This window comes from Cinclus cinclus, chromosome 11 (assembly GCF_963662255.1).
Source record: "Cinclus cinclus chromosome 11, bCinCin1.1, whole genome shotgun sequence".
Taxonomy (NCBI): domain Eukaryota; kingdom Metazoa; phylum Chordata; class Aves; order Passeriformes; family Cinclidae; genus Cinclus; species Cinclus cinclus.
This window is the reverse complement of record NC_085056.1, coordinates 8,037,772-8,055,573: the sequence shown is the minus strand read 5'-3', so window position 1 is coordinate 8,055,573 and position 17,802 is coordinate 8,037,772. Positions and strand designations below refer to the sequence as shown.

The 17,802-nt window shown below is 63.5% G+C and overlaps 4 protein-coding genes across 8 annotated transcripts; 3 read left to right on the top strand and 1 right to left on the bottom strand.

The window, feature by feature from the left end:
- On the top strand, window positions 1-5,958 carry BCAR1 (BCAR1 scaffold protein, Cas family member). 3 transcript variants are annotated; one of them, XM_062499945.1, is made up of 7 exons: window positions 1-12; window positions 833-1,522; window positions 2,731-2,892; window positions 3,114-3,218; window positions 3,642-4,790; window positions 5,000-5,089; window positions 5,443-5,958. In XM_062499945.1, the coding sequence occupies exons 1-7, from the start codon at window positions 1-3 to the stop codon at window positions 5,956-5,958; spliced, it is 2,724 nt and encodes a 907-aa protein (XP_062355929.1). The 3 variants fall into 3 exon arrangements, with proteins under 3 accessions (XP_062355929.1, XP_062355928.1, XP_062355927.1); XM_062499944.1 differs by having other exon boundaries at window positions 3,114-3,235; window positions 3,608-4,790; XM_062499943.1 differs by lacking the exon at window positions 1-12 and having other exon boundaries at window positions 773-1,522.
- Window positions 5,959-8,794: 2,836 nt separating this feature from the next.
- Window positions 8,795-10,918, bottom strand: LOC134048425 (chymotrypsinogen 2-like). 2 transcript variants are annotated; one of them, XM_062500171.1, is made up of 7 exons: window positions 10,843-10,918; window positions 10,626-10,729; window positions 10,430-10,509; window positions 10,249-10,327; window positions 9,565-9,745; window positions 9,031-9,164; window positions 8,795-8,956 (listed from the first exon to the last, which is right to left on the bottom strand). In XM_062500171.1, exons 1-7 carry the CDS (start codon window positions 10,916-10,918, stop codon window positions 8,795-8,797), a joined length of 816 nt encoding a protein of 271 aa, XP_062356155.1. The 2 variants fall into 2 exon arrangements, with proteins under 2 accessions (XP_062356155.1, XP_062356156.1); XM_062500172.1 differs by having other exon boundaries at window positions 10,852-10,918.
- A 640-nt stretch (window positions 10,919-11,558) lies between these two features.
- LOC134048407 (chymotrypsinogen 2-like) lies at window positions 11,559-13,682 on the top strand. 2 transcript variants are annotated; one of them, XM_062500148.1, is made up of 7 exons: window positions 11,559-11,625; window positions 11,748-11,851; window positions 11,968-12,047; window positions 12,150-12,228; window positions 12,732-12,912; window positions 13,313-13,446; window positions 13,521-13,682. In XM_062500148.1, the coding sequence occupies exons 1-7, from the start codon at window positions 11,559-11,561 to the stop codon at window positions 13,680-13,682; spliced, it is 807 nt and encodes a 268-aa protein (XP_062356132.1). The 2 variants fall into 2 exon arrangements, with proteins under 2 accessions (XP_062356132.1, XP_062356131.1); XM_062500147.1 differs by having other exon boundaries at window positions 11,559-11,634.
- Window positions 13,683-14,150: 468 nt separating this feature from the next.
- Window positions 14,151-17,517, top strand: LDHD (lactate dehydrogenase D). The gene is made up of 11 exons (XM_062500195.1): window positions 14,151-14,270; window positions 14,533-14,645; window positions 14,856-14,997; window positions 15,099-15,240; window positions 15,510-15,669; window positions 15,738-15,937; window positions 16,016-16,144; window positions 16,779-16,906; window positions 16,985-17,075; window positions 17,164-17,275; window positions 17,352-17,517. Exons 1-11 carry the CDS (start codon window positions 14,151-14,153, stop codon window positions 17,515-17,517), a joined length of 1,503 nt encoding a protein of 500 aa, XP_062356179.1.
- The last annotated feature ends 285 nt before the right edge of the window (window positions 17,518-17,802 follow it).

Genomic DNA, 17,802 nt, shown 5'->3' with positions numbered 1-17,802 from the left:
ATGAACTACCTGGTGAGCGGGGACACGGGGGAGGACGTGGGGGTGTGTGCGGGGACAGGTAGGGCGCGGGGGAACGGCTGCCTGGGGGCCCCGTTGGAGGACGAAGAGGACGAGGAGGAAGGCCGCAGCCCCCTCACCGCTCGGCCCGGGCAGGGCTTCTCCTGTGCGGCCGATCCCACTGACGTGACCTTGGCCGAGCTCCCCCGCTCCGTGGCGGCCGGGCCTTGCCTGTTCCCCGCCTCCGTCCCGGCGGGTCAGGGCGCTGCGCGATTCGCGGGTGGCCCAACGGGGCCAGGGACCTCCTCAGGCCTCCACCCCACCGGGTGGGCGGCACCCGCATCGGGCAGGGCCGCGGGACAGCCGGGAGTCCGGCCCTGCCATCCTGGGCGGGCCGCGACCTGTCCGGCCGCCACGGCCCCGAGCAGCGCTGGCAGGTGCCGCCGTGGCTCGGCTCGGGGACCCCGCGGGGTGGAATGGGGCCTGGGGCCGGCGAGGGGTGCCGTGCGACGGCCACAGCTACGGCTGACTCACCGCCCCGGCACTTCCTCCCAGTTGGCGGAGGGAAGGGGCGGGAAAGGTAGAGGAGGCCCCCCGAAACCGGGGAGGCGGAAGGGCCCGGCCCCTTCCCAGCACCATCTCTGGGAAGGGTGGGTTTTACTCCAGCGAGGAATCCCGCGGTGGCCGGAACGGGGAGATCCAGCTGGCGGGAACCGCGCGAAGAAGCCCCCGGCCTGCGGGGCTCCGTCCCGGTGCTGAGCTGCCGCCCGCTGGGATGACGCCCCACCGGCCGGCGGGCCCCGGCTCACCACCCCGGCGCGGGGCTCTCTTCCAGAACGTGCTGGCCAAGGCGCTGTACGACAACGTGGCCGAGTCCCCGGACGAGCTCTCCTTCCGCAAGGGCGACATCATGACGGTGCTGGAGCGCAACACGCAGGGGCTGGACGGCTGGTGGCTCTGTTCGCTCCATGGCCGGCAGGGCATCGTTCCCGGGAACCGCCTCAAGATCCTCGTGGGGATGTACGACAAGAAGCAGCCGCAGCAGCAAGCGCCTGGCCCGGCACAGGGGCAGGCATCGCCGCAGCCATCGGTACCCCAGCCGGCTTTGCCCTTCCACCACCAAGGGGGCTACACCCCGCTGTCGCCTGCCTCGCAGTACACACCCATGCACCCTGCTTATGCCCCCCAAGGGGACAATGTCTACCTGATGCCAGTCCCCAACAAGGGACAGCAGGGTCTGTACCCGGGCTCGGCGCCCACTGGACAGTTTCCTCCTGCCCCAGCTAAACAGCCTTCCACCTACCCAAAGCAGGCACCTCCCCACACCTTTCCCAGTTCCGGCCAGGAAATCTACCAGGTGCCCCCCTCCCTGGGCCAGGCAGCAGAGGCATACCCAGGGGGCTCTGCCACTCCCCCCCAGGATGTCTACCAGGTTCCTCCCTCAGCTGGTCAGTCTCAAGAAATCTACCAGGTGCCACCATCACTGGACATGAGAAGCTGGGAAGGGCACAAGCCCCAGGGAAAGGTAGGATGGGGAGACTGGAGTGGGGGAGTGTGTTGTGTTTGTTGGGTGCTCTGTGGCCCGTGTGTGTGATTGGGTGGCACCAGCTTGGGCTTCTCAAGTTGCTACTCTTGGGGCAGGCAGCCCATGTGCCCATTGCTGGGGTTGTGCGGGAATCCTTGCCTACACTGCTGGCAGGAGTGGGTGCACTGGGAGAGTCCCTGCAATGGCTGAGGTGCCCTGGTTGTTGTGAGCTACCCCTCTTGGGGCTGGTACAGCATTCAGCACTCTGGTCCTTGTGGTCTCTTGTGTGGGTTCTGCTGGTGTGACAGGCATGGCAGTGTGTTCAGTATGGGCATAGAGTGTTGGTAACCCAAGAGCTGTTTTGGGATGCCAGGTTCTGGAGCTGTGGAAGTAGCTGTGGTACCCAGCACAATCCTGTGAGGTTTTGTTCCTCCTGGGAGCGCACACGGGAACAGACAGGCAGTGCCAGGGTTTCCCAACTGTGCCAGGCAGCCTGCCAGTACTTGCTAGGTACACTGGTGAGGCAATGGTGAGCCTCCAGGCTGTCCTCAGCATGGAGCCTAACGGCTCCATCCCAGACACCAGCCTTCTGGCTCTGCCCCTACCCTGGCACGTCATCCCGCGGAAAAGGAATGAGGTACTTTCAGTATCGTGTTTTCTGGGAAGGCTACTCCAACTCATACCCCTGGGACGCAGCCAGTGAGGGGAGGGAGCTGCCAAATCACAGCCAGGGCACAAGGAACATCCAAAAAGGAAGAACCAGCCCAACACCTCAGCCCTCCTTGGTAGCGGTTGGGCAGGGTGTCATTACCCTCTGGGTTTGGTTATTCTCCATTCTGGAGTCACTGTGAAATGACCCATTCAGGCATGGAGCTGTGGCTGGGATCTCCAGGCGTTGGCAGACCCCAGCCCTCGCCTGGATCAGCCGTTGCTTTCTGCACGCCACGGCTGTGCCGGCCGGGCTTTGTCTCTCGCTGAGACTCTATTGCCGCTATAAATAACCGGTGATATCATCCCGTCCCCGGCATCGCTGCACACTCAGCCGGGGAGCGCCCTCCCGTGGCACCAGGCAGACCCTAATCCCAGGAAATCGAGTATGGAATCCAGTAGCCATCCTCTCTCTGACCCCGTTGCTGGGTTTTGGGGGGAATGATGGCAAGTGGGAGATGCTTGGTGGTGCCCACATCGTGTCTTTTCCTTCTTTCCAGGTGCTGGTGCCCACCCGTGTGGGCCAGGTGTATGTCTATGACTCCCCCAAGGGTGAGCAGGTTGAGTATGATTTCCCTCGCCACCTCGTCTCCACAGGCTCCCAGGAGATCTATGATGTGCCACCTGTCCGAGGAGGGGTCCCAAGCCAGTTTAGCCAGGAGGTGAGGCTGCTTGGGATGTCAAGGGGAAATCTCTGGCTCCGTCCTTATAATGGGAGATGATCTGTCACAGCTGGAGATCCATGCCAGGCTAAATTGCACCCAAAATTGTACTTTATGGATCTTGGTGCTACTTCTGAGCACCTCCACTGTTCCCATCTGGTCCCTGAGAGGAGGTGGGCCACTGCACCATCTGACACATCATCCTGTGTCTCCCCCCCCAGGTCTATGACACCCCTCCCATGGCAGTGAAGGGTCCCAATGGGCAGGACCCGGGCCAGGAGATCTACGATGTGCCCCCCAGCGTGGAGAAGAACCTGCACCAAACTGTAAGTGCTGCTGGGAGGCTCCCAGCTTCTTTATGTAAGAATAACAAACAGATTTTTACCGGGAGAAGAATTTACTAGGTCAGTCTCTCCAGAGATGTGGTGATGTCCTTGGCACTGGAGGATTTCACAATGCCAAGTAATGGATTGCTGGATGTTCACATCCGGGGGATGAAGTTGGACCAGATGATCTTTCAAAGTCCCTTCCTACCTGGACTGCTCTAGGATTTTTTGATTCCTGTCCCAAAGGGCAGGGGCACCCTTGGGGGTACATGGTTTCATCTGGTGCCCACCAAGTGCCATCTTGCATGCCCAATGCTGGCACTTGCATGCCCCACAGCTTGGGGCAGCCAACCTGTGCCTCCACACCTGCCCCAGGCCAGCTCTCCCAGCAATGCTGACAGTGCCACTGCTCTGCCCTTGCAGGTGTACGATGTCCCCCCCTCAGTGAGCAAGGATGTGCCAGATGGCCCAGTGCGGGAGGAGACCTACGATGTGCCCCCTGCCTTTGCCAAGCAGAAAGCCTTCGATGCCTCCCGCCACCCCCTCATCCTGGCCCAGCAGGACCCCTGCTTGCCAGAGGATGTCTACGATGTGCCCCCGGCAGCTGGGAAAGGTGCTCCTGAGCTTCCACTCTCCCATGAAATTTATGATGTGCCCCCCAGCCTCAAGAAGCTGGGGGGATCCACCTTCACTTCCCAAGAGGTGTACGATGTGCCCCGGGACCTGCACGCCCCAGGCAAGGGCTCTGTGGACACGGAGGGCGAGTACATCTACGATGTCCCACCACAAGTAGACCGTGAGGCCAAGGGCGCTGATGGCAAGCGCCTCTCGGCCTCCAGCACAGGCAGCACCCGCAGCAACATCTCCACATCCTCGCTGGACGTGGTGCCTGTGAAGGAGTCAGCTAAGGGAGCTGGCAAGGAGTTCTCCCTGGACTTGGATGCCGCCATGGAGACGCTGGCCAAGCTCCAGAGTGGCATCAGCAGCGCTGTCTCCTACCTCATGTCCTTTATCAGCACCAACTGGCGCAGCCCTGAGCACATGGAGGTGAACGCTGCTAACATCCGTGGGGCAGCCGAGGGTGTCCGGACAGCCCTCCGGGATCTGCTGGAGTTTGCCCGGGGGGCAGTGGGCAATGCTGCCCAGGCCTCCGACCGCTCCCTCTACACCAAGCTCAGCAAGCAGCTGCAGAAGATGGAGGAGGTCTACCAAGCCCTGGCACGGCATGGACAAGCGCTGGATGCTTGCCACTGGGCCCCCAGTGCTCTGGCCAGCAGCAAGCCGGGCACAGATGACTTGGAGCACTTCATCATGCACTCTCGTGGTGTTCCTGATGACACCAAGCAGTTGGCTTCTTTCCTGCATGGCAATGCCTCCCTTCTCTTCAAACGGACAAAGCCAGCGGTGGAGAGTGGTGGCCATGGGCCCCCTCACCCCTCCGACAAGGCCAGCAGCATCCAGTCCCGGCCCCTGCCCTCCCCTCCCAAGTTGCTGGCCCAAGAGTCACCTGATGGGCCCTATGAGAACAGTGAGAGCGGCTGGATGGAGGATTATGACTATGTCCATCTCCAGGTGGGCATGGATATGGGGCCTGCTTTCCACAGGGAATGTGTAAGGTAGTGGCTCCCTGGCACAGGGGGGATTAGACAGCTCTGCCTCCACTTGTGTTTTGCTCTTACCCTCCAGCTTGAGAGCTGTGTGGCACAGGGTTGTCCCAGGGCAGGTGGGGGCTCTCTGGCAAGGCTGATGTTGCTGACCCTTTCCATGTCATGCTCCTGCAGGGCAAGGAGGAGTTTGAGAAGACCCAGAAGGAGCTGCTGGAGAAAGGCAATATCATCCGGCAGAGTAAGGATCAGCTGGAGCACCAGCAGGTAAGGGCACTGGGGCAGGCAGGTGGGCACTGCTGCACACAGCGCTTGGGACATGCAGAGCCCCATGTCATGCTTCCCTTGTAACCTCTGCTGCTGGTCTGACCACAGCCCTCTTCCCTTGGATGTTCCCATGGTGCATTCTCCCTTTCCCTCCATAGCAGTGCTATGATGGGGAAGAGGGGTGTAGGCACCTTGACCCTGGAGATGAGCCTGGCATGGCTGTCCTGGGGCTGGCACTGTCCCTCACTGTGTTCCCTGGGGCTGGTGGCCATGTCACCTGTGCTGGTGGCTCCACGGAGGGAAGCAGGTACTGGCTCAATGGCCACCCTGCCCCACATATGTCTCTCCCACAGCTGAAGCAGTTTGAGCGGCTGGAGCAGGAGGTGACGCGCCCCATTGACAATGACCTGTCCAACTGGAGCCCCCCCAAGCACTACAGCCCCGCCCGGGGCAGTGGGACACTGTGTCCTGCTGACCGCCAGCTCCTCCTCTTCTACCTGGAGCAGTGCGAAACCAACCTCACCACGCTCACCAATGCTGTCGATGCCTTCTTCACTGCTGTCAGCACCAACCAACCTCCCAAGATCTTTGTGGCCCACAGCAAGTTTGTCATCCTCAGCGCCCATAAGCTTGTCTTCATTGGAGACACGCTGTCCCGCCAGGCCAAGGCCCAGGATGTCCAGCACAAGGTGATGCACTACAGCAACCTCCTCTGTGAGATGCTCAAGGAGATTGTGATGACCACCAAGGCGGCTGCCCTCCACTACCCATCTCCTGCTGCCTCCAAGGACATGGTGGAGCGTGTCAAGGACCTCGCCAACAGCACGCAGCAGTTCAGGATGGTGCTGGGCCAGTTGGCAGCCATGTGATGGCCTCAGGGCCACTCTCCCCTCTCTCTGGCTCCCACTCTTCCCCAGACATGCATTTCCCTCCATGCAAGTCCTCTCCGCCCGGTGTAAGCAGACATGTACATAGAGACTCCCACGCACACCGGGGGGCTGGGGCTCTGTGGGAACAGAGGTGAGGGGCTGCAGACATCATATCCCTTCCTTCTCCCTCTGTCTAGGGGCCAGGAAGTGGTTTGAGCTGTGCCCGTAATGAAGCAAAGCTGGGAGGTGGATCTATGTCCACTCCTGCCCTGCTGTCCTCTGCCCATACAAAACTAGCAGCCCGTTGTGGGCTGAAGGGCATGGGGCCATGTTCCTGGTGAGGCAGGGATGTGCCTGGCAATTTGAGATGCAGTGTGAGATGCCCTTTGTGATGCTGTGGCAGCTCTACTTGTGGGAGGACTTCATGGGGGCCAGGAAATTCTAATGGTGTGGAAGCCATCCCCTGTGATGGTGGGACAGTGTGACAGAGATGGGTCGTAATGTCCCTTTTTGTGCTGGAGACTGGGGAGAGGGGTCCCCAGGGGAGTAAGGGGTGGGGGGTAGCTGCTGGGGCAGGAACAGGCTAACCTGTGCGTTCTCATGTCTCGGGTTGTGCTACAGTACCAGCTGTAACCGAAACGTGAACTGAAATTGGTGCCTTTGAACACAGGGGAAGCTTCTGCTGGTTCCCAAAGCTACCAAGTAGCAGCACCCTCCAAAACATGGCCCCAGACCCTCAGCAGTATAAAGATTTGCCTAGAAACACCCCTTATCTCCTGGGTATCTGTGTGTGCCTGCCTGGAGGAGGGAGAGGCCCTGTGGAAGGGCTGGCGAGATCCTGTCCTAAAAGAGCTCCTAGCCTTTGGAGAGTGGAGGTGCACAATGCATTAATGGGACACAAGGCATGGGCCTAAGAGGGGTGGGGGGAAATCAGGGGTGGCAGTGCAGGGCACTGGGGCTATGTGAGCCCTGAACCACTCTGGGGTGAGTGTCCCTAACAGCACCATGCTAGAGGCCAAGGTGACCATAGCAGCTGTGGGTTTGGTGTGGCAGAGAGCATGATAGCCCCCTGAAGCCCAGCAGTCCTGGTGCTAGCTATGCATCCTTTCCAGGACCTCAGGAGAACCATGGCACCCTCAGTCCTAGAGACTCCTCTCCTACTGTGCTAGAATCACAGCACACCTATGTACAGTCCACAGATCCTCACGTGTGTCCTCATCCCCAGCCCCTCCATTGCGGACACCTCCAGCCCTATAACCCCTCTCATGCCCACGGTACCGACAGGAAACCAGAGCCCGGTGCCACGCAGGTGTTTGTTGAGGGCTTTGCGGGTGACTCCAGGCTCCACTGTCACCGAAAAGTCCTCGAGGCTCAGCTCCGTGATGGCATCCATGCGGCTCAGGTCAAAGCAGACACCGCCCTGGCACAGAGGCACCACCTGGGGCCACGCCACCATGGGCTCTGGGCACGGCCAGGCACCGAGAGCCCCCGGGGGATCAGAGGTGCCGGGGGAGCCAATACCTGCACAGCATTGACACCTCCTTCCAGGCCAGTACCGGTGCCGAAGGGCACCATGGGCACACGGCAGCGGTGACAGAGGGCTGCCAGCTCCTGCACCTGCCCCACCGCCTGGGGCCACACCACGGCGTCCGGCGGGGCACAGCTGGGGGACAGGCAGCACCACTGACCAACTGACTTAACCACTTGACCCTCCCCACGGCTCTTCCCCCGCCTGGGACTTGTCACACGCCCCTTGCCTTCCCCATGGCCCCTGGTCCACCCAAATATTTCCCATCCCCAGACCTTTCCCTTTCCCTACAACCCTTCCCGTGTCCAGGCCCCTCCCGCTGCTCCCAGCTCCAGGGGCACTCACGGATGCATGGATTCATCGTGGCCGTGCTGCTCCCGCACTGCTGGGGCCGTGGAGACATTGGGAGCCCCAACCACGGCCCTCAGGGCCTCCACGAAGTCAGGGGGCAGCGAGGGCTGCGGGGGGAACAACGAGGACCCGTCAGGGCTGCACTGGGGAGGGTGTGAGCGCGGCCATGGGCCGAGGGCACGAGGCCAAGGGGCCAGGTCAGGACCCGAGTGCCCTTCGGAGCCCCGGCCCCACCTTGGAGCAGCAGCTGCGGCGCCCCAGGGCCGCCCCCAGCGCCAGCACCCTCCGCAGGGCCATGTCGCAAGGGAACAAGAACGGCAACATGGGAACTGCACGGGACCAGGACACTGCCCTCCCCTGCACTGACACCTTAAGGTGGCTCCAGCCACACGCGAGTGTGTCCCTGCTGGAGGCACCTGCGTCCCACCGGTGCCCGTGGTCATGTTCCCATGCTGTCCCCTGCCTGAGCGGAGCCGCTGCATTCACCATGGCTCCTATCCTCGCAGCTGTGTCCCCATGCCTGCTCAAGTATCCTCGCAGCTGCTCAGGGGTCCACGGCCCCACAGGAGACCGTATGTCCCCGTGCTCCTCCCCTCCCAGACCGGACTCACCATGGCTCCCTGCCCATCTGTCCCCATTCCTACTCAGGGGTCCCCATGACACCCTGTCCCTCTGTTCCCGTGTGCAGCCCGGTGTCCCCATTCAGGCCCAGGAGTCACCATGTCCCCACGTCCATCTGTCCCCATTCCCAGCCACGTGTCCCCACGCCTCTCAGCCCTCCTGGACATGTGTCTCTCTCATGCCCAGAGAACTGACCCCAGCCCACCGCACGCCCCCATCCTCAGCCGGCTGTCACCCGGCCACCCGCCTGACCCGTGCCCCGCTCCCCGCTCCCGTCCGTCCCGCCACGGTGACAAGGACACAGTGCTCAGGGGGTGGCAGCGTTTATTGCAGGCCTCAGTTGGCCTCCAGGATGGAGTCGATCCAGTCGCGGAGCTTAGTGACGCGGGCGTACACGCCGGGCGTTTGGGTGTCGCAGGTGCTGCTGCCCCAGGAGACGATGCCCACCAGGTTCCAGGCGCCGTCCTTCTGGCACACCAGCGGGCCGCCGGAGTCGCCCTGCACGGAGCAGCGGGTGAGCGCCGGGGCGGGGCCCGGGGCCGCCGGGGGCGGCGGGGGCCGGGGGCACGTACCATGCAGGAAGAGGCTCCGTCGGCGCCGGCACAGACCATCACGTCGCGGATGCGGAAGCCCCAGAACTCCTTGCACTGGTCGTTGGTCAGCAGGGGCAGAGCCACCTGCTGCAGCACCGCCGGCGTGTGCGAGGCTGCGGGGAGCGGGGCGCGTCAGCGCCAGCGCCGGCACCGGCACCGGGAGCGTAGCAGGAGAGGGGAGAGGGCTGGGACGGGGAGGGGGGCACGAGGGGGACAGGACCGTGATGATGGGGGAGATCGGAACGCGACTGGGTCAGGACTGGGGATTGGTGATGGGGATGAGGAATGGGACTGGGATGAAGATGGGGATATGGAAATTGGGTGGGGATTCAGATTCAAATTTGAATCTCCACGGATCTGGATGGGAGATTGGCAGGAGCATTATGACTCAGATGAGGCCAGGGACTGGACCCCTATGGGTGAGCAAGGGGACAGGGAAGACAGCGGACAAGGATGGCGATTTGGATGAGGCAGGGGACGGGAGTGGGGATGGGGACAAGAAAGTGCAGTTACCGCTGGAGTCAGTGAGCCCCCAGCCCGTGGTGACGCAGGTCGTTCCTCCTGGGAATTCGTCAGTGGCCTTGGGCAGGCAGACGGGGGACACGCGATCCGACAGCTGCGCCGGAGTGGCCAGTTTGATCAGGGTGATGTCGTCGTGGATGGTCAGCATGTTGAACTTGGGGTTCTTGAAGACCTGAAGCAGGCAACACTGCTCTCAGCACCTGCACCCTCTGCCAGGGTGTCGGGCACTGGGCACAGGGATCACGGGGGACCTCGGGAACCAGTGGGGACCCTGGGGATGGCTCCTGTGGGTCTCCCGTGATGGCAGGGTGTCTGAGTTGCAGGGCCCAGTCCCTGGGGCGCAGGGGAGCAGGGACATCCCAGCTCACATCTCCTGCGGGGATGAAATGGACCCTGAGGCCTGAACCCCTGTCCCTGGAGAGTTCCTGGGAGCATGGAGACATCCAGGGGAACTGATGTGAAGGATGAGTGGGAGCACGGGACACGCCAGGGGATTGCAGTGCAGGGATGTGGCACACCATGGACACCCCAGGGATCCCCGACCCTCCGGATAAGGGGAACCAGGACTCCTCAGGAACAAAAAGCCCAGGACAAGGGGGACCTGGACGTAAGCCCCCAGGCTGCCTGTGGCGACCGTGGGATCTCACAGGCGCATGGAGGCCGCCCCGCAGGTACCTTCTCGATCTTCAGTTTCTGCTGGTCAGGGCCGGGTGCGTCCTGGTCGTAGGCGCCCACCACCACGGTGTCGGTTTTCCTGAGCACAGGCAGGCACTGAGCACGGGGCAACGACACGGGGACAGGGGGTTCCCTGGGCACCCTGGGCCCGTGCCCAGCCGGCAGCAGAGCCGGTGCCTACCTGACGCCGCAGTGGGCAGCGGTGACCACCCAGTCCTCGCTGATCAGGGACCCGCCGCAGAAGTGGAAGCCGTTGTAGCGCTGGTGGGGAGAGCTGCCCTCAGCACCCGGCACCCGGCACTCGGCACCGGCGTGCTCCGTGCCTGTCCCCCCATCACGGCACCCACTCCTGCCCCCGGCCCGCCTCGGGCTCTCACCTGCAGGGACACCTGCCATGGCCATGACCCTGCCACCGCCGGCTCCCCGTTGACAATGCGGTTGTAGCCACGGATGACGGGTGTGATAGCGGGCACGCCGCAGTCTGTGGGGTACAGGTGACCGTGGAACGGCGGCTCCGACCGCCCCGGCCCCATGTCCCCTCCCCACCGCTCCCACCTGCCCGAGCCCCGAGCCCGCCCTGCCCAGCCCCACGACCCCACGCACTCTCAGGGAGGGCGGCATGGGCAAAGCCCGCCAGCGCCACGCAGCTCAACACCCACAGCAGAGCCATTGCCACTTGTGAGGACACACCTGCTGGGCAGCCCTTATATGCACCCCTGGGTGCCTCCCCGCTTCCGCTGGCCTTGCCACCGCGGCCTTGGGAGATAGTGTAGCACCTGTTATGGGTCCAGTATGGCTCTGGTATGGCTGGGAGCATGGCACCTGGAGCCAGTATCTGGGTGGCAGCCTGGGAGGACTTTGCAGACCCAGCCCTAGGTGAACTCCATGGTCCTTCCTTACTCCACCAATACATAATAAACTGTGTGGGCAGCCCCACCATATCTTTGGCTTAAATTCCAGCAGCCTGAGCAGCTCGCCAAGGGAGGGGATTCTGCTCCTCCACTAGGCTGAGACCATGCATACAGTGCTGTGTCCATCTCTGGGACCCCAATTATGAAGGACATGAGCCAGCTGGAATGATTCCAAGGACATTGAGAAGCCAGCACTTAGTACAGGCCAGTGTTTTCCCACAGCCATAGCCAAAGATACTGGCTCCAGGTGCCATGCTCCCAGCCATACCAGAGCCATACTGGACCCATAACAGGTGCTACACTATCTCCCAAGGCCGCGGTGGCAAGGCCAGCGGAAGCGGGGAGGCACCCAGGGGTGCATATAAGGGCTGCCCAGCAGGTGTGTCCTCACAAGTGGCAATGGCTCTGCTGTGGGTGTTGAGCTGCGTGGCGCTGGCGGGCTTTGCCCATGCCGCCCTCCCTGAGAGTGCGTGGGGTCGTGGGGCTGGGCAGGGCGGGCTCGGGGCTCGGGCAGGTGGGAGCGGTGGGGAGGGGACATGGGGCCGGGGCGGTCGGAGCCGCCGTTCCACGGTCACCTGTACCCCACAGACTGCGGCGTGCCCGCTATCACACCCGTCATCCGTGGCTACAACCGCATTGTCAACGGGGAGCCGGCGGTGGCAGGGTCATGGCCATGGCAGGTGTCCCTGCAGGTGAGAGCCCGAGGCGGGCCGGGGGCAGGAGTGGGTGCCGTGATGGGGGGACAGGCACGGAGCACGCCGGTGCCGAGTGCCGGGTGCCGGGTGCTGAGGGCAGCTCTCCCCACCAGCGCTACAACGGCTTCCACTTCTGCGGCGGGTCCCTGATCAGCGAGGACTGGGTGGTCACCGCTGCCCACTGCGGCGTCAGGTAGGCACCGGCTCTGCTGCCGGCTGGGCACGGGCCCAGGGTGCCCAGGGAACCCCCTGTCCCCGTGTCGTTGCCCCGTGCTCAGTGCCTGCCTGTGCTCAGGAAAACCGACACCGTGGTGGTGGGCGCCTACGACCAGGACGCACCCGGCCCTGACCAGCAGAAACTGAAGATCGAGAAGGTACCTGCGGGGCGGCCTCCATGCGCCTGTGAGATCCCACGGTCGCCACAGGCAGCCTGGGGGCTTACGTCCAGGTCCCCCTTGTCCTGGGCTTTTTGTTCCTGAGGAGTCCTGGTTCCCCTTATCCGGAGGGTCGGGGATCCCTGGGGTGTCCATGGTGTGCCACATCCCTGCACTGCAATCCCCTGGCGTGTCCCGTGCTCCCACTCATCCTTCACATCAGTTCCCCTGGATGTCTCCATGCTCCCAGGAACTCTCCAGGGACAGGGGTTCAGGCCTCAGGGTCCATTTCATCCCCGCAGGAGATGTGAGCTGGGATGTCCCTGCTCCCCTGCGCCCCAGGGACTGGGCCCTGCAACTCAGACACCCTGCCATCACGGGAGACCCACAGGAGCCATCCCCAGGGTCCCCACTGGTTCCCGAGGTCCCCCGTGATCCCTGTGCCCAGTGCCCGACACCCTGGCAGAGGGTGCAGGTGCTGAGAGCAGTGTTGCCTGCTTCAGGTCTTCAAGAACCCCAAGTTCAACATGCTGACCATCCACGACGACATCACCCTGATCAAACTGGCCACTCCGGCGCAGCTGTCGGATCGCGTGTCCCCCGTCTGCCTGCCCAAGGCCACTGACGAATTCCCAGGAGGAACGACCTGCGTCACCACGGGCTGGGGGCTCACTGACTCCAGCGGTAACTGCACTTTCTTGTCCCCATCCCCACTCCCGTCCCCTGCCTCATCCAAATCGCCATCCTTGTCCGCTGTCTTCCCTGTCCCCTTGCTCACCCATAGGGGTCCAGTCCCTGGCCTCATCTGAGTCATAATGCTCCTGCCAATCTCCCATCCAGATCCGTGGAGATTCAAATTTGAATCTGAATCCCCACCCAATTTCCATATCCCCATCTTCATCCCAGTCCCATTCCTCATCCCCATCATCAATCCCCAGTCCTGACCCAGTCGCGTTCCGATCTCCCCCATCATCACGGTCCTGTCCCCCTCGTGCCCCCCTCCCCGTCCCAGCCCTCTCCCCTCTCCTGCTACGCTCCCGGTGCCGGTGCCGGCGCTGGCGCTGACGCGCCCCGCTCCCCGCAGCCTCGCACACGCCGGCGGTGCTGCAGCAGGTGGCTCTGCCCCTGCTGACCAACGACCAGTGCAAGGAGTTCTGGGGCTTCCGCATCCGCGACGTGATGGTCTGTGCCGGCGCCGACGGAGCCTCTTCCTGCATGGTACGTGCCCCCGGCCCCCGCCGCCCCCGGCGGCCCCGGGCCCCGCCCCGGCGCTCACCCGCTGCTCCGTGCAGGGCGACTCCGGCGGCCCGCTGGTGTGCCAGAAGGACGGCGCCTGGAACCTGGTGGGCATCGTCTCCTGGGGCAGCAGCACCTGCGACACCCAAACGCCCGGCGTGTACGCCCGCGTCACTAAGCTCCGCGACTGGATCGACTCCATCCTGGAGGCCAACTGAGGCCTGCAATAAACGCTGCCACCCCCTGAGCACTGTGTCCTTGTCACCGTGGCGGGACGGACGGGAGCGGGGAGCGGGGCACGGGTCAGGCGGGTGGCCGGGTGACAGCCGGCTGAGGATGGGGGCGTGCGGTGGGCTGGGGTCAGTTCTCTGGGCATGAGAGAGACACATGTCCAGGAGGGCTGAGAGGCGTGGGGACACGTGGCTGGGAATGGGGACAGATGGACGTGGGGACATGGTGACTCCTGGGCCTGAATGGGGACACCGGGCTGCACACGGGAACAGAGGGACAGGGTGTCATGGGGACCCCTGAGTAGGAATGGGGACAGATGGGCAGGGAGCCATGGTGAGTCCGGTCTGGGAGGGGAGGAGCACGGGGACATACGGTCTCCTGTGGGGCCGTGGACCCCTGAGCAGCTGCGAGGATACTTGAGCAGGCATGGGGACACAGCTGCGAGGATAGGAGCCATGGTGAATGCAGCGGCTCCGCTCAGGCAGGGGACAGCATGGGAACATGACCACGGGCACCGGTGGGACGCAGGTGCCTCCAGCAGGGACACACTCGCGTGTGGCTGGAGCCACCTTAAGGTGTCAGTGCAGGGGAGGGCAGTGTCCTGGTCCCGTGCAGTTCCCATGTTGCCGTTCTTGTTCCCTTGCGACATGGCCCTGCGGAGGGTGCTGGCGCTGGGGGCGGCCCTGGGGCGCCGCAGCTGCTGCTCCAAGGTGGGGCCGGGGCTCCGAAGGGCACTCGGGTCCTGACCTGGCCCCTGGGCCTCGTGCCCTCGGCCCATGGCTGCGCTCACACCCTCCCCAGTGCAGCCCTGACGGGTCCTCGTTGTTCCCCCCGCAGCCCTCGCTGCCCCCTGACTTCGTGGAGGCCCTGAGGGCCGTGGTTGGGGCCCCCAGTGTCTCCACGGCCCCAGCAGTGCGGGAGCAGCACGGCCACGATGAATCCATGCATCCGTGAGTGCCCCTGGAGCTGGGAGCAGCGGGAGGGGCCTGGACACGGGAAGGGTTGTAGGGAAAGGGAAAGGTCTGGGGATGGGAAATATTTGGGTGGACCAGGGGCCATGGGGAAGGCAAGGGGCGTGTGACAAGTCCCAGGCGGGGGAAGAGCCGTGGGGAGGGTCAAGTGGTTAAGTCAGTTGGTCAGTGGTGCTGCCTGTCCCCCAGCTGTGCCCCGCCGGACGCCGTGGTGTGGCCCCAGGCGGTGGGGCAGGTGCAGGAGCTGGCAGCCCTCTGTCACCGCTGCCGTGTGCCCATGGTGCCCTTCGGCACCGGTACTGGCCTGGAAGGAGGTGTCAATGCTGTGCAGGTATTGGCTCCCCCGGCACCTCTGATCCCCCGGGGGCTCTCGGTGCCTGGCCGTGCCCAGAGCCCATGGTGGCGTGGCCCCAGGTGGTGCCTCTGTGCCAGGGCGGTGTCTGCTTTGACCTGAGCCGCATGGATGCCATCACGGAGCTGAGCCTCGAGGACTTTTCGGTGACAGTGGAGCCTGGAGTCACCCGCAAAGCCCTCAACAAACACCTGCGTGGCACCGGGCTCTGGTTTCCTGTCGGTACCGTGGGCATGAGAGGGGTTATAGGGCTGGAGGTGTCCGCAATGGAGGGGCTGGGGATTCCTGTAGGGCTTGACATGATGGGTGTGTCAGGGGTGCTGTGGTGTCCAAAGGTGTTGTGTGCCTTTGGGGGTCCATGGGAATGAAGTGGCATGGCACCATTGCTTTTGGGGATGCCCATGGTTTTGTGTTGGTTGAGGTCCCAGTGGTGTCCATGTGGGAGTGGACACCATCCCCACCTGCCTCCCCTGCTCATGCCCTGCTCACAGACCCTGGGGCGGATGCCTCGCTGTGTGGCATGGCTGCCACGGGTGCATCAGGAACCAATGCAGTGCGCTATGGCACCATGCGCCCCAACGTGCTCAACCTGCGTGTGGTGCTGCCAGACGGGCGCCTGCTCCACACCGCCGGCCCCGGGCGCCAGCCCAGGTGGGTGCTGGGGGCTGTGCTGGGCTGGCCACGTGCCACGTGGGTGCCTGCTCACCAGCTCTGTACAGGAAGCGGGCGGCTGGCTACGACCTGACCTCGCTCTTTGTGGGCTCTGAGGGCACTCTGGGCTTCCTGACTCAAGCCACACTGCGCCTGCACCCGCTGCCCGAGGCCACTGCTGTCACCGTCGCCTCCTTCCCCAGCGTGGGGGCGGCCGTGGCTTGCACCGTCCAGGTGCTGCAGGCTGCTGTGCCTGTGGCCCGCATCGGTGAGTGCCCGTGGCCAGAGGTGGGGCTGGGGGTCCCAGTGCCGGTCATGGAGCTCAACACTGCCTCCTCCCACCCAGAGTTCCTGGATGAGGTGATGGCAGATGCCTGCGGCCGCTTCAGTAAGATGGAGCTGCCAGCAGCAGCCACGCTTCTCCTGGAGCTGCATGGCTCCCGGCATAGCCTGGCTGAGCAGCAGCAGCAGATGGGTATGGCTGGGAACAGGGACAAGGAGAGGGCATGTGGGACTGGGAGCCACAGTGGACATCCAGGGATGAGGGATGAGTGCCCAGGGACAGGGGGACCAGGGTATTCTGAAGCATGGTGCTGGAGGGCCATGATGTGGCACTGGAGTGAGTGATGGATGTCCAGGACATGGAACAATAGGACCAGGGATGTCCTGGGTTGAGGGATGGGTGCCCAAGGCTAGGTGGGGGTTGGAGACCTTGAGGTCATCAGGATGAGGGACAAGTTCCCAGAGCCTACAACTGGGGGACTGGAGTTATGGATGGCTGCCTATGGATAGGGAATGGGAGATCAGGGGTGTCCTGAGGAGAGGGATAGGTGCCTAGGATCAGGGAGAAGAGACCAACAATGGATCCTTGGGATGGGAACTGGGAAGACAGTAGGGTGAGGGATGGGTGTGTGCACTGGGGGTCTGCTGAGGGCCTCATGGAGATGGGACAGGGAGAGCCAGGGGTGTCACAGAGTGGTGAACAGGGACCCAAAGACAAGGGGCAGAGGGACCAGGAGTATCCCAGGATGTGGGATGGGTGCCCAGGGTGGGCATTGGGTGTCTGTGGGTGCCGTGGGTCCTGTCCCAGAGCTCCCGGTCACCATCAGAGGAGATCGTGCGACAGAACAGCGGCTCCAGCCTGGCCTGGGCGGAGGGGCTGGAGGAGCGCGAGCAGCTCTGGTCCATGCGCCACAATGCCTGGTACGCTGCCCTGGCCCTGCGGCCCGGCTGCCAGGTGAGGCACAAGGATGGGGATAATGGCAGCAGTGCCCCTGGTGCTGTGAGTGCCACAGCTCTGCCCTCCCTGGCCCAGGGCTACTCCACGGACGTCTGTGTGCCCATTTCCCGCCTGCCTGACGTGGTGGTGGAGACCAAGCAGGACCTGCAGGCCTCCGGCCTCACGGGTCAGCAGGGACACAGCCCCCAGGGACAGAGGGGGTTGGGGAGTCACCATCCTTCACACCACACCCCCTCTGACCCGTGGCCTTGCAGGACCCATGGTGGGACACGTGGGCGATGGCAATTTCCACTGCATCCTTGTCTTCAACTCCCAGGACCCAGAGGAGGCCCGGTGCATCCATGCCTTCACCCAGCGCCTGGGCAGGTGGGGCCAGGGTGCTGTGGGGGCTTGGGGCTGGACAGACAGACGTCCCCATCCCCTGTCCCTCCCTCTCCTACAGGCGGGCACTGGCAGCAGGGGGCACCTGCACTGGGGAGCACGGCGTGGGGCTGGGCAAGCGGGCACTTCTGCAGGAGGAGCTGGGCCAGGAAGGCCTGGACACCCTGCGCTCCATCAAGGCTGCACTCGACCCCCACAACCTCATGAACCCTGGCAAGGTGCTCTGACGGGGAGAACCAGCACTGAGCTAGCACTGCAGAGCCTCAGTCCTTGGAGATATGGTCAGGGTGACCATGCTTCCTTGCAGTGCCACTGTATGTGTCCTTACAAATCCCCCCATCACCACTTCTGGCGGTCAGGGATCCTCAAACCCCCAATAAACTTTTTGGATTTGCACTGTCCATGTGCTGTGAAGTTGTTTAGGTGGACAGGACCCCCCAGCCCCTTCCCAGGAGGCCCCTGTCCCAGACAGCAAACACAGGGCAAGGCAAGCATCATCAGGGTCCCATTCA